The 12,647-nt window shown below is 46.5% G+C and overlaps 2 protein-coding genes across 6 annotated transcripts in view; one reads left to right on the plus strand and one right to left on the minus strand.

Moving 5' to 3' along the window:
- The window catches only part of LOC126857429 (homeobox protein araucan), a 71,332-nt gene that overhangs the window by 49,879 nt on the left and 8,806 nt on the right, over positions 1–12,647 (plus strand). For all 3 annotated transcript variants that reach the window (XM_050606852.1, XM_050606850.1, XM_050606851.1), the window contains 3 exons: positions 6,203–6,564; positions 10,195–11,227; positions 11,405–11,486. In XM_050606852.1, coding sequence (XP_050462809.1) covers positions 6,203–6,564; positions 10,195–11,227; positions 11,405–11,444 — 1,435 coding nt within the window. In that variant the 3' untranslated portion in view covers positions 11,445–11,486. The remainder of the gene's footprint in view (positions 1–6,202; positions 6,565–10,194; positions 11,228–11,404; positions 11,487–12,647) is intronic.
- The window catches only part of LOC126857469 (zinc finger CCCH domain-containing protein 13-like), a 268,457-nt gene that overhangs the window by 1,971 nt on the left and 253,839 nt on the right, over positions 1–12,647 (minus strand). Inside the window, exon 4 of one of the 3 annotated variants that reach the window (XM_050606927.1) lies at positions 4,683–4,735. The exons of 1 other annotated variant lie outside the window; for it this stretch is intronic. In XM_050606927.1, the coding sequence (XP_050462884.1) occupies positions 4,683–4,735 (53 nt within the window). Of the gene's footprint in view, positions 1–4,448; positions 4,736–12,647 lie in introns of those variants that run through there. One more of the 3 variants, XM_050606926.1, reaches the window with a different exon arrangement.

The raw sequence follows: 12,647 nt of genomic DNA on the forward strand, positions 1-12,647 counted from the left end.
TTCAAGGATAAATGGATGTATGTGTAAGACATAATTCACTGCTTACACAAATCGTGATCGCGCAAGTACATTAATATATCCGATAATCATTCGATCGTTAACTGTCGTGATTTCCGAATTCTGTCAAACTCGTAGGGGGGGAAAGGAAGATGAGGTAGGGTTGAAGGTGCCTCGGCGTTCGAGTTAGGCCAAACACGACGGACGGCTACAAAATGGCTGTAGGCAGCCGAGTGGGCGTATATAATGGGGGCTTCCAGATTGGACGCGTGTGTACATACACGCACGTGTGCATATACATACGTATACAGACGCGCGCGGTATCGCCACATCGCGAGCGTAGGGAGAGCAGTAGGTCTCTCTCCGTAGGAGAGCGAGCGAGTGAGTGAGTTTATTGATTGGCTTCCTCCCTGGGGTTGGCTCGCCCCGTTCGCCAGGCCTCTCCGCTCTACTCTCCAACTCCGTCGCTCTCTCGCTCTATCTTCATCCCTGTCTCTAACTCTAAATCGCTCTCTCTCTCTCTCTCTCTCTCTCTCTCTCTCTCTCTCTATCTTTTTCTCTCTGTCTCTCTGTCGCACACGCTCTACTCCCCGCGTCCCTCTATTCCCTTTCGACTACTTCCCCGGCCACCTCCGTATCCTCCAAACGAGTCGGCTCCCACAGGTGCTTTACTTGCTTCGCTTAGCAACCCTCGTGTCCGCCTGGCGAGCACACACGCGCAAATATATACGCGTACATTCGCGCACAACGTTCACGCATAGGCAGGCGCGCTGTGACTCACGCAACGGGAGGTTTTCCCTCCCTCATCGGAGCCACCCCCGGTTTGGGTTCTATGTATATAACCTGCATGTGCTCGACGACGGCGGCGGCGGCGGCGGTGTCGGTGGCGGCGCCTGCCAGAGAAACTCCGACGGGTAGGCATTGTTTATCGTGGAATTCAGTGCCCTTACTGTCTCGCTCTCCCTCGCCACTCTCTCCCCGGACAAGCCTCTATTAATTTACTTGCTTAATAATACGACGGCCGCTCTCTGTCGTTCGCCTCTCCCGCTCCCAGAGTTTTACTCCTCTTCCCTTGAACGGGTTACTACGCGCCCGTTCACTTTCGACGCCGTCGGACCGCTATTGTTTTATCAGCGGCGTTGAAAGTTGCGGACTCTGCGTTGTGTTGTACGGCGACACAAGGAAGGGTGCCCCGGGTCGTCGCGCGCGAGGCCTCGTAAATTGAAGCGGCTCGATTGGGACGCTCCGGCGCGAACGCTCTGATTACAGGAAATGAGAAATACGTCGTTCCCGGCTATCCCGCGAAAGGGTTCCTTTGGGGACACTTTAAACGAGGGCAGAAGTGTCTCTCTCTCTCTCTCTCTTTTTTTTCTGTTACCTTCGCGTAAATTGATGGAATCCTCTGTTCTTCTCCGTTCGCGCCGTTGAACACCCGAGCTTCATTCTGCGTCCTGTTATTTATTATTGGATGATGAATGAGCGCGTCTGCTCTCACCGTGTGCAATAAGATGATACAGCAGATATTTAAGACATCAATGGAAATTTCAATGGCAGGGAGAGATAATCGTGCTGCTTTTAGTAACAAAACATTGCCGATGCAATACGCGATGTGACAAATGTGACATACAAAAGTATCTTCTCTTTTGAATCGCTAAATATATAGTTAATCTTGTATCGCTTTGATAGAGAGAGCCGTAGAATTGAACGCCGTCGCTCTTTTTATCCATTAAAAGATAGGACATTGCGCCAGCGAATGGCTAACTTAATTTCCGCCCAATCGGGAGATACCGCTTTTTATTCGATGATCGCGCGTACGAACGTTGACTATGTTGGGATCATAGAAATGCGCGGCCTTTTTCTATTCGACTATTCCCTTTCCCATGATCACTTATCCGCGTCTTTTCTATCTATCGTCCAAAGAAAGATGCCTAAACCGGTGTGATTATAGAAAAATCGCTCGTCGTACAGAACAAGGTGCGCATATATACAAGATATATTTCATCGATCGTCAAAGTAAACAATCGAGATTTTCATATTTTTACAGTTTGATTAAAATCGAGTACAGATGCGATCCTCAGATATTTCGAGAGCGAACTCAAAACAAGGTATCGCTCTCGTATTTTAATTTAAAAAATAATGATCACAAGACTAGAAAATATTTATATTATTTATTTATTATTATTTATTTATCTATTTATTTAGAATATTTCGATACTGTTTTACTTTCTTTTCACCGCGCTAATATGTTTTGTGGATTATCTGCTTGTTCTTGTCTTGGAACAACGCGTAGGAGAAAACTCTAATCAGACGCATATCGGTTCATCGTAGAACGCGAATGCGGGGGGCGGGTCTTGTCGATGAAGCAGATGCTATGTACGGGAGACAAAGAGAAAGAGAGAGAGAGAGATGGACTAGATTGGCTGGTTGGTCGGGTAGGAAACGTTTGCGCATCCGAAGCCGGGTGTAACTATTGAAGCTATATATATATATATATATATATATATATATATATATATATATATACACGGCTATACGAGGCTCGAGGACGTAATTACGCGCGTTCTGCCAATATTGGTTAACCTTTCGAGGTTGACGCCACCATATGCAAAGCCTCTAATGAGTCGCTCGAGTGCCGCCAGTGTCTAGTATTACGCGCTCCTCTACGCACCCTTTCACATCGTTATTAGCCGTCGTAGGTATTCGACGATCTTGCCGTTTCGCTTCCCCCTCCCCCCTTCACATGTTCCCCCACACTCCCGTCATCCGTCGCCAATTTCGTTTCGCATATATAACACCGCTTCTCTTCGCTCCCTTTCACTCCCACGAGCAAAGTATCGCGCTTCTAAATTGACGTTGATCCCCGACCTATACGAAAATACGAGCGGCGCTTATCTCGTCGTTGCGTGAAATCAATTTGCTGAATCCGATATCGCGATGCATCTGACGTCAACGTTCAATTATTGACCTTTCGATCAAGCGATCGAAACTGACAATAAGAAACTTATTCGTTCCTGTTTGCTTACTGGTTCGTTGCGGATTAAAGTGCCGACGATACTTTTATAAATAAGTCACTTGGAGCGCAGGGAGTAATTGAAATTCACGCGAAAGCATCGGGATACGTTCGATCCGCACGTACGTTTATTGGCAAGTCACGAGTTAGAAACTCGTACGCGTCGAGTTCTCCAAGGACGCTTGTCGCACAGTTTATGCCTCAGCATCAACAGAGAGCCGTGTCGAGGAGTTTTATACGATGGTAGATAGTGTTATTCACACTTGCCGATCCGTGAACTTTCGCGTTACGAGCGCGTAACGCAATCCTTTAGAATGTATAAATCCAAGGCGTTTAAATTATCGATGTTTAAAGATCCTAACGCTTATTACATGTACTCGTCGATATAAAAAAAATGCAGGTCGCAAAATTCCGATGCATCTTTCTCTTTCCTTCCTCTTTCTTTTTGTATATCGCTATACATTTATATAGTTACACATTTTCGATTTTTTAAATAAAAAAGCTTTTGGCGTCATTGTATGATCGAAAGTATCGAGAATAAAAATTTTTCGCCGACCTACCGCGTTGTGAGAAAAAGAGGAAGGGTGAAATTCAACTGTGCTCATCACCCATCTGTCAAGTTTTTATCTCGCTCTCATTCGTCGTTGCATCCACATCGCAACCATTCGCGTATACGAGACGCGCGATCACGTCGATACGCAATCCGAGCGATTCCCTCTCTGCACGCAACGGTACACTTAGTATGTAAATGCCGAGAGAGAGAGAGAGAGAGAGAGAGAGAGTTGACTCGTTGTGTATGTAGATAATTGCGCGGCACGGGGGTCGGACGTGTGGGAGGCAGTCGAAATTGCGCATATTAATGAAGGGGGCGAAGCTTGATTGTATCTGGAAGTCAGCTCGTTGGTCTCTGTCGATTTCTGACGAGTCTCTGATTCGACACGGTTCTTTTTTTCACTGGAATGTCACGATTTCTCGCACTGTGTGATACGGGTAATTGTTGTTAATGTGAGATGAAAAATTTACGGAATAAAATTTGCTGACACGCGGACTATTTCAAACATATCTATTTTCTCTTCGTAAATTCTTAATTTTTTAATTTCTAGCGTTGTTCAATTAATAGACATAAACAGTTCCTGTTACAACGCTTTATAAGGTTCGTAATTTGCGAGAAGCTTAATAAAACTTTTCCGTTCTACTTCGCGAAGAACTAAGTGTCTCGAATATATCTGTCGTATAATATAATGATGCATAAAGTGCATTTTATTGTTTCGTCTTTCGCGAATCGCTTTGGCGACGGGCTCGAAAACCTTATCGAAATCGATAAGGCTCCTTCTTTAAGGACACGGCCGCTTTTTTGCGATAGTAGTAGCAAAGGAGGAACGCGGTCGGAGAAGAAAAAAAAAGGGAAAGAAACGTGGAAGTCGAGAAGAGGCTCGTTTTACCGGCGGCCGCCTTTCCCTTGTACGAGGGAGTTTAATAGAGGGTGAAACGTCCTCCACCTTCTTCGAATCAGCTTCCTGCGGATTGCTGCTTCCATCCCCATCGGGACGCGGTCATCTTGGCAATCTTGGATACGGATCGCGGTGTTAGTCGGAGGGTGTGGTAGGGGGTTGCGCAACCTTGTGCTCGTTGAATGAAAGCGAGAATCTAATCATTCGCCATTCGCTCGATTTACCTCGATTTCCGTTTGTTTCTCTCTCTCTCTTTTTCTCGTTCTTCGGCTTCTTCCTGTAATCAAATAATTTCTCAAATGATGTGAACGACATACTCGCCTAATTCAATTATATGAAATGGAAATAGGAACTTGACAACATTTATTTTTGACGCCGTTTTCAATCGCTATTCAATAAGGATCGCTCGCCGCAGCAAAGTAGAGAACCCGCTATTGTGATTATTTCTGTACGCAACATCTGGGAACTGTCAGATCGTAAATTGAGTAAATTGACCGTTTGATCGATGTCGTCACATCGCGCTTCAACAGGATCTTTCGCTTGAATTATTTCGAAACCGTGTTTTGTAAATTATATTTTCTCTTCATCTCTATTATATTCTCTACAAAATTTACGTATATCATAAATGGAACTGGCATTGCTTTTTATTATTAATCTTTCGATTACGATTCAATGCCGATATCGCGAGATTTTCCTCAACCACGAGTAACAGTCTCGTCGGCTGCGTTCCGCTCGAGGCGAAACATCGTTGCTAACCACCACTACCACCACCACCATCATGAACCCGCTGTGCCTCCGCCGTCGTTTCACAGCCGATGGATCGTCGATAGGTATTTTAGCCTGTAGTATATAACAGTATCCACCTATAACATACTCGCGCACACCGGGTTCTTCGCCGGGGAGAAGGGAGGTAGACCGAGCGAGAGGGGGTGGGCGAGAGGGGATCGATCGAATCGCCATTACGGCGAGTGAGTGCCGGGGGTGCACGATGGAATCACGCCGCCGCTGGGGGTTTATTCCCCGTATATATTTGCCAGAGTATCACCCCTCGACCCAGTAGGCCCCCTTCCCCCCCCCCTCCCCCTTTCCGTCCGTCTATCCCAGAGGGGTTTGATGTCGAGCAAGGCGCGGAGAGAAAAGGGAGAGAGATGTAGAGAGAAGGAAGAAACAGAGAGAGAGAGAGAGAGAGAGAGAGAGAGACAGATCTAGGAAAGCCGAGGGCTCGTGCAGAGCACTTCGGACTCGCCAAAATCTGCAGGGAATTCGCACCCTCGACACGATACCACTTTTCGAGTGGGGTGGCCCGTTTCGACAAATATGGAACAATAGTTACCTTCTGTGGCTGGCAGGCAGGCAAGCGGCGAACGTTGCTTAATGGCGATTATTCGATCGTTAATAACGCGTTTGACATTTATAAAGGGATGTATCGATTTTTGTGTAGTTTTCTTATTTCTTTAAATAAATAAGTTAATAATAATAATAAATTAAGTAAATATATAGATATGCATGATCGAGTGACCGGTGCACATGCCGATAAACATGTTATGTTAATTAATAATACGGGAAATATAAGAGAGGCGCAGGCAAATATTTTATCTATGATTTACCGAGTGCTCTCTACATCTCGGCTTCCCTGCGCGAGTTGTACTTCCTGTTTACAAGCCGCTGCTCATCCGCGCGTAACGAAATTTTTTCAAAGGATTTCAGGGACGATCTCATTGCAAGATGCATTGTCTTTTTTTAGATACAGCGCCGGCTACGATCTGGCCGCGCGACGAAAGAATGCTACGAGAGAATCGACGGCGACCTTGAAAGCTTGGCTGAACGAGCACAAGAAGAACCCGTATCCGACGAAAGGCGAGAAGATTATGCTGGCTATCATCACGAAGATGACGTTGACTCAAGTCTCCACTTGGTTCGCAAACGCGCGGAGACGTCTCAAAAAGGAGAACAAGATGACGTGGGAGCCGAAGAACAAGACGGACGACGACGACGACGCCGTGCTCTCCGATTCCGAGGATAATAAGGAAAAGGACGATCTCGCGGCGGATAACAGAAGCGACCGGGTCGGCGAAGAGGCGAGACGGGGTGGTCTCGATGATACTGGTAAGTTTTTTCTCCTCTCTATTATACGCGCAACTGGTATCACAGGGTGTCTATTGAAATCTGGTAAAAAAATTACTTGAAAATTTCTTGATCCTTCAGGTATTTTTGATGACTGAAATTTTAGATAAAGAGAATATTTTAAAGATTTTTTTTTTAGTGCAATTTTCTAAAGTAAATTTTTTTATTATATTTTTGGGGTTTCTAATGCTTTTCGCTCATATAAATATTTTTTATTTGTATAACATTTTTTTAAAACAGTAACTATATTAAAGACAGATATATAGATATTTATAATATATATTTTAAACATATAATTCACAATTTGGTTTATTAACAAATATCAACTGCTTATAATGTAAAAACAAAGTTATCAAAGAGAGAATTTTTGAAAAATTCCTTGAGTCAACAAAATTCGATAAGCGAGAGGGGAAAGAGAGAAATAAGATTCCCTGATTTCCATGTTTTCTACATTTTTCTAACGAGTGGGCACCCTGAATTATCAGAATTCGTTATTCGGCGAGACGCTGCCTCGAGATACGAAGCCGTCACGTTTTCATGTCGCGAATCCGCGAAAGCAATTTAGAAAATTCTTGGCGTGATGCGAGATCTGACGATTGACACGCGAGATCCTAGTTTGCCGTTCGCGCCGCTAACAAGACTGTGAAATGGAATAAAATGAGAGGCGTGTCTGTTAAGGTCGCAGCGGCAGAAACACCGATAATAATAATATTCGAGATGACTAGCCAGCCGCGCCTGTGCTTAAAAGAGACTCGTCTGAGAAAAGCATCGGCACGATGCACAATATATCCACGATAACGTTGTCGTCGTCAGTGCTATCAGGAAATTTCTATCGTTAGAGACGTCCGATTATTGATATTGCGGCAAGTATTGTTGGTGTCGTTTCTCGAAGGTAGGGGTCCGGCGAGCCGATCTCTTTGACTCCGGAATGTGTCGATGGCGTGTTTACCTCGCGTGACCAGGTTCTCCGATATCGAATACCCATCAGTTGGCATTTCTCGTATTGCGCAAGCGTGCATATCGTATACAGTGCAAGTCAAATTTATAACTGTATAGCTCTAGACAATCACAATTATTTCAAAAAATTTTTCAAACATTTCTTTGAGAAAAAATATTATGAATATCGCGCTCGTGGGCTCTTTTGAATAAATAAATCTTTGCTTCAATAAATCTTTGTAATTCGCATCGATTTGTTCCTCGTTTCTATTCAAGCTCCTTTGGGACACTCGATAGTTTTGTCGACAGCGAACGATTTCGAAATACGGAGTTGCAAATTTCGGCTCTCGATTCACCGCAAGCGCGCCATGCGCGCTATTAAGGGTCCGCTTAATGCCCGCTTGGATCCGTTTCCCAAATTGCGGTTCGGATATCGAGGGCATCCCGCAGTCGCATTTCTTGGCGCGGCGGCCGGAAACGGCGAGTTAGGAATTCGCAGCGGAGCGCGGCGCGGAGCGAGTTCTATATTGCGGGGGCGGACATAATGGTTCACATGTGGGTAAACACAGTGACAGGTTGCGGGTTGCCGCGCGAAGAGATTAATGGCCCTCAGTTCGGTCCCCCGGTGGACCGGGCCGACGGCCGTTGGTATTGGTACCCTGGGCTCTGGACCCGGGCTTCTCGTCCGTGAGCTTGCCGCGTGCGTGTAGGTAGAGCTGTATACGCGCACACACGGCGAGAGGAGCGCGTAATTGTATGCGTGCGCGAAAGAGGGAGAGGGTGCGCCTGGGCTGAGTAGCCATCCGTAGAGCCATATACACTCCGGGATCCATATGTATACAATATATGTATATATGTGAATATATATATATATATACATGTATAGTATATATACACTGTGAACTGTATATAGATACACGTGCGGGAGAATGCGCTGGTTCGAGGTACGGTGATGTATCGGCGCCCGCGGCGAGACGAATGGTACGGACCCTCCTATGGCCACCATTACCCCACCGCACATTGGCCAATATAGAGTCTCTCTCTCTTTTTCTCTCTCTCTCTCTCGCTCTCTCTTTCTCATGCGTTCTCGTCATCTCAGTCTCTCTCTCCTGATAGCCAGGATATCCAGGTCCTGTCGTGCTGCGTCACGCGTCCTGCAATGGCTCGTAATTTCAAAAGACCGAGGTGAGCAGCGCTTCGACGATGCGCGCCAGCTTGGAAAAGGCTTGACGAGAACCGACGGGAAATTGATTTGCCGCGCTTGGTTCTCTCTCGTGAAAGCAAGCGTCTTACGTCTAAAATTTCGCGGTTTTTCCCTTCTTAAATAAAACTGGCAAGAACGCATGTGTGTGTGTGTGTGTGTGTGTGTATCGACACTTTGCTTGTGGAAGACGAATAATACACGTACGTGCCGGTGACCTTTAGAAATTCAAAGGGGAGCTTTCGGGAGCGTTCATGAATTTCTACGCCGTGTCTGAGGAAGATAGGTCACACGAACTGTCAGTTACTTATGCGGCGAAGGTTGAAATATTCGTATTCAGGCGGAATATATTCGAGCTCTCGGCTTCACTCGAGTCCGCTATTGTTACGTAAAGTCGGACACGGATAAAAGTTTGGTTTGTTTCGCGAATTAACAGGGTATATAACAGGGTATATAACATTGGAAAATAGAAAAATTATTGTTGTAAACTTTTGTCTCGGGCGCGGATATGAAGCCGAATCCGAGACCGTAAACACAAATACAATTTAGTTATTCAATTTAAACACGGAATCTGCCCACACGGCGCGAAGATTATGAGATTAACGTCTGATAAAAGAGGGTCAAAAGTTAAAGAGCCACTTGTGGACTCGACGGTAGTATCTATTTAGTTGGTCCATAAGGCTCCCTTTATAAGGGGGTGTGCATGCGCCCTAAATCGAAACTCTTTTTTTTTTTCTCTCCTTTTCTCTTTTTCTCTCTTTCTCTCTCGCAGCCTCTCCACATCTCTCATTCTCTCTCTCTCTTTTTCTCTCTCACACACACACACACACACACTCTAAAGTATAGCAGCACGCCCTTCGAGCTTGGGAATTATCGCTTGACGACCCATCAAGTAAACCCTCTGCCGACACATTCGAACCTCTTAATGAAATTCTCACCCCTGACTGACTGGCTGGCTGGCTTGGCTCGGTGGCTGCCTAGCTGGCAGACGCTCGGGACGATCCGTGAAGCGCCCCGAGAGACGACGGGACAGGGAGAGATCGGAGAAAAAGGAGAAGGATATGGCACTCCATCTTTCTCCCGCGCATCCTTCCCGCATGCTGTCCCGCTGAAGGGAAACTGAAATCTCTCGCGCCCCAAAGTGGTTGAAGGCTTCGCTTCCCCTTTTTTTCACAGCATCCCTTACAGCTTAACTATATAGGGGCGTAAGGGAGATATCCGCCACTCTCGCGCCGCTCGACGACCCTTCACGACGTCACGGAATCCCGTTACGTTGCGTTCTACGTCTCGCTCTCGCGCGCGTCGAGCATTATAAACGATTAATGCCTATATTCCCGGCCTGTATCCATTTTCGCGAACCGTCTTTGGCGTGATGCACAATTTCGTGCCAGAATATCTCGTATTATTATTGACGTTTTTTTCCCGAACCCTGTTTATAAATCTACAAATAATCTCCCCTTGCTATTCGTTTCCAGAACCAATGAGGCACGTGAAAGCGGAACTTCTGCAGCATGAAAAGGACCTCGACGACGAAGACGATCTGGATCTCGAGGACGATCGTCGACGAAGCGAGCATTCGTTTCATCACGCGATGCAGCATCACCACCATCACCATCAAGGCTTTGGCGGCGAGGATCATTTAAAGGACGAGGGCATCAAGCCGGATTGTAGCGCGGGCGGCGTACCGATACCCGCGACAAAACCGAAAATTTGGTCCTTGGCGGACACGGCGGCGTGCAAGACACCGCCACCACCCTCGCATCCCCATCATCAGCAATATCATCATCAGCATCATCAGCAGCACTACCCGCAACAGAACCAATATCACATGCCTCGTCAAGACATGATTCAAACTGACACGCGACATTCGTGGCTCGGTCCGGCAAGTATGGTGGGAGGAGGCGGTAGCGCTGGAGGCGGCGGCGTCGGCGCCGGTGGCGGCGGAAACTTGGGGAGTTCGTTCGCTCTACCCTCCTCGGCCGGGATGAGCCCGTCGGCGGCGGCGACGGCGCCCTTCACAGGCATGGCCGCGAGATACGGCGGTCTGCTCTCATCCTCGTCCGGCAGTCAGCTCCATTACAATCCCAATTCGTCGTCGGGCTCGAGCTCGAGCGCATCCTCCTCGGCAGCGGCGGCGGCGGGGTTTCCCGAGGTTGGCACGGACACTCCACCCCAGACGCCGCCCAACATGAAAGTGGCCACGCCGAACGGAGTGATTCAGGGCCCACCGGGTGGTTATTGTCCTGGTGGCAATGCGACCGGCGCCGCGACTAACGGCAATCCTAACAATCCGTACGGGGCATCGATTCATCCCGGCGGCGGCGGCGGCGGCGGCGGCGGCAGCGGTTATCTGTCGACGAGTTCGGGCTCGGCCAGTAGCGCGTCGTCCTTTAGCTCTCGGCTGCAGAGCTCGCCAGTCGGGCATAACTCCATTCTCCACCAGCATCAAACCACTGCCAGTTTGCCGCCCACGGAGGCCAGCACCGCGTTCAAACCGTTTTACAAAGGGTAAGAGAATACTGATATCTAATGTAATTTTGATGTTAATATTGTCAGTATATTCGTATGAGAGATAAATCGCAAGTGAAACGATTGAATCTTTATTCGATGTACAGAATAAAAAAAAATATTTTCTTTCCTTGAAAAATTAAAAAAAAAATTAAAAGTATGCGTTTTTTGTTTCAGCTCGCAATCAATGGGTAACGGCTACGTGTCGCCGGTTTAAGAGAATTCAACGCAATGGTCCAGAACAACGGTCTTTTTCAAGGTAAGTCGCAATTTTATTATTTTTTTTGCTCACATCAATCTTCGCTTGTTGCGACACCGCTCTTCGTTTTACAAATAATACACGTACATGCGTCGAAAGATTTCAAATTTTTTACGGAAAGATCGATGCCAAAATCCAGAATCGATTAGTATATTATAGTTACGTTAATGTCACAATGAATTATATTCGTAATTTACTATTGACTGTAAAAAGAAAAAAAGTCTCCAATGGAAATGAGCAAAGAAAAGAGAAGGAGAAAGAGGGGAATGGACAGAAAAAAGGTAAGTTGTCCGAAGCAACGGTACATGACCGACCGGCTTATCGGCACGAAAATCGATACAAGGATTCTCGCTTGCGCGAACGGCGAAAGGCGCGTCGGTCGAACTGTTGTTGAACCGTCGGTGTTGTGCCAAACTCGCGCACGGACACCTCGAGAACAATCGATAAGAAATTAATATCCGGCGTGTCGATTGGCGTGTCGTTAAGCCGGCCGACTCGAGTTGAAATAATAATGGTATCGTGCATCGGAGTAGCGTGTGTGGGTAGCTCACAGTCGAGAAGCTGAAGAAAGAGAGAGAGAGAGATAGATAGAGAAATAGGGAGAAAGAGGCTATCGCCACCTCCTTGTGACAGTGACAAATGGATGGAGATTTCAATCAGTGAATGGAATCACCACTGGCTAACCGCGTCTTTCTCTTACCACACCGTAGGTCGACCGTAGCTTCTTGCGTATGTATATGTGCGCGCCCACATGTGTTGGAAATATATACTCGGACACACCTCAACCTGTCGCATTGGTGACCGAACGGACGAGTTCGGTCTGGTCTCGTGTTTAGGTCTCTTTAAGTTTAAGATGGACACCTCGATGTTTTTGGTAAGATGTGCCAACGCTGAGCGCAGTCGCCGTGTACATTTTATCTAATTGTAAATTGCATATGTCGCATCAAATGCAAAACGTATATTTACGTATAAATTTATCGCGTACAAATTGTAGGAAAATCTTATTATTTTATTCAAAAGGAGCTTTGAATGAAAAGCCGCTCTATCGTTCCACCAAATTTCAATTCGAAGGGAATGTCGAGTGAACGATCGTAGAGCAAACGTATTTTTTAGTGTGGGATTTGTTTGCGAGTCGATAAGTCGGGCGGAAAAATAAAGAAG

This window comes from Cataglyphis hispanica, chromosome 21 (genome assembly GCF_021464435.1).
Source record: "Cataglyphis hispanica isolate Lineage 1 chromosome 21, ULB_Chis1_1.0, whole genome shotgun sequence".
Taxonomy (NCBI): Eukaryota; Metazoa; Arthropoda; class Insecta; order Hymenoptera; family Formicidae; genus Cataglyphis; species Cataglyphis hispanica.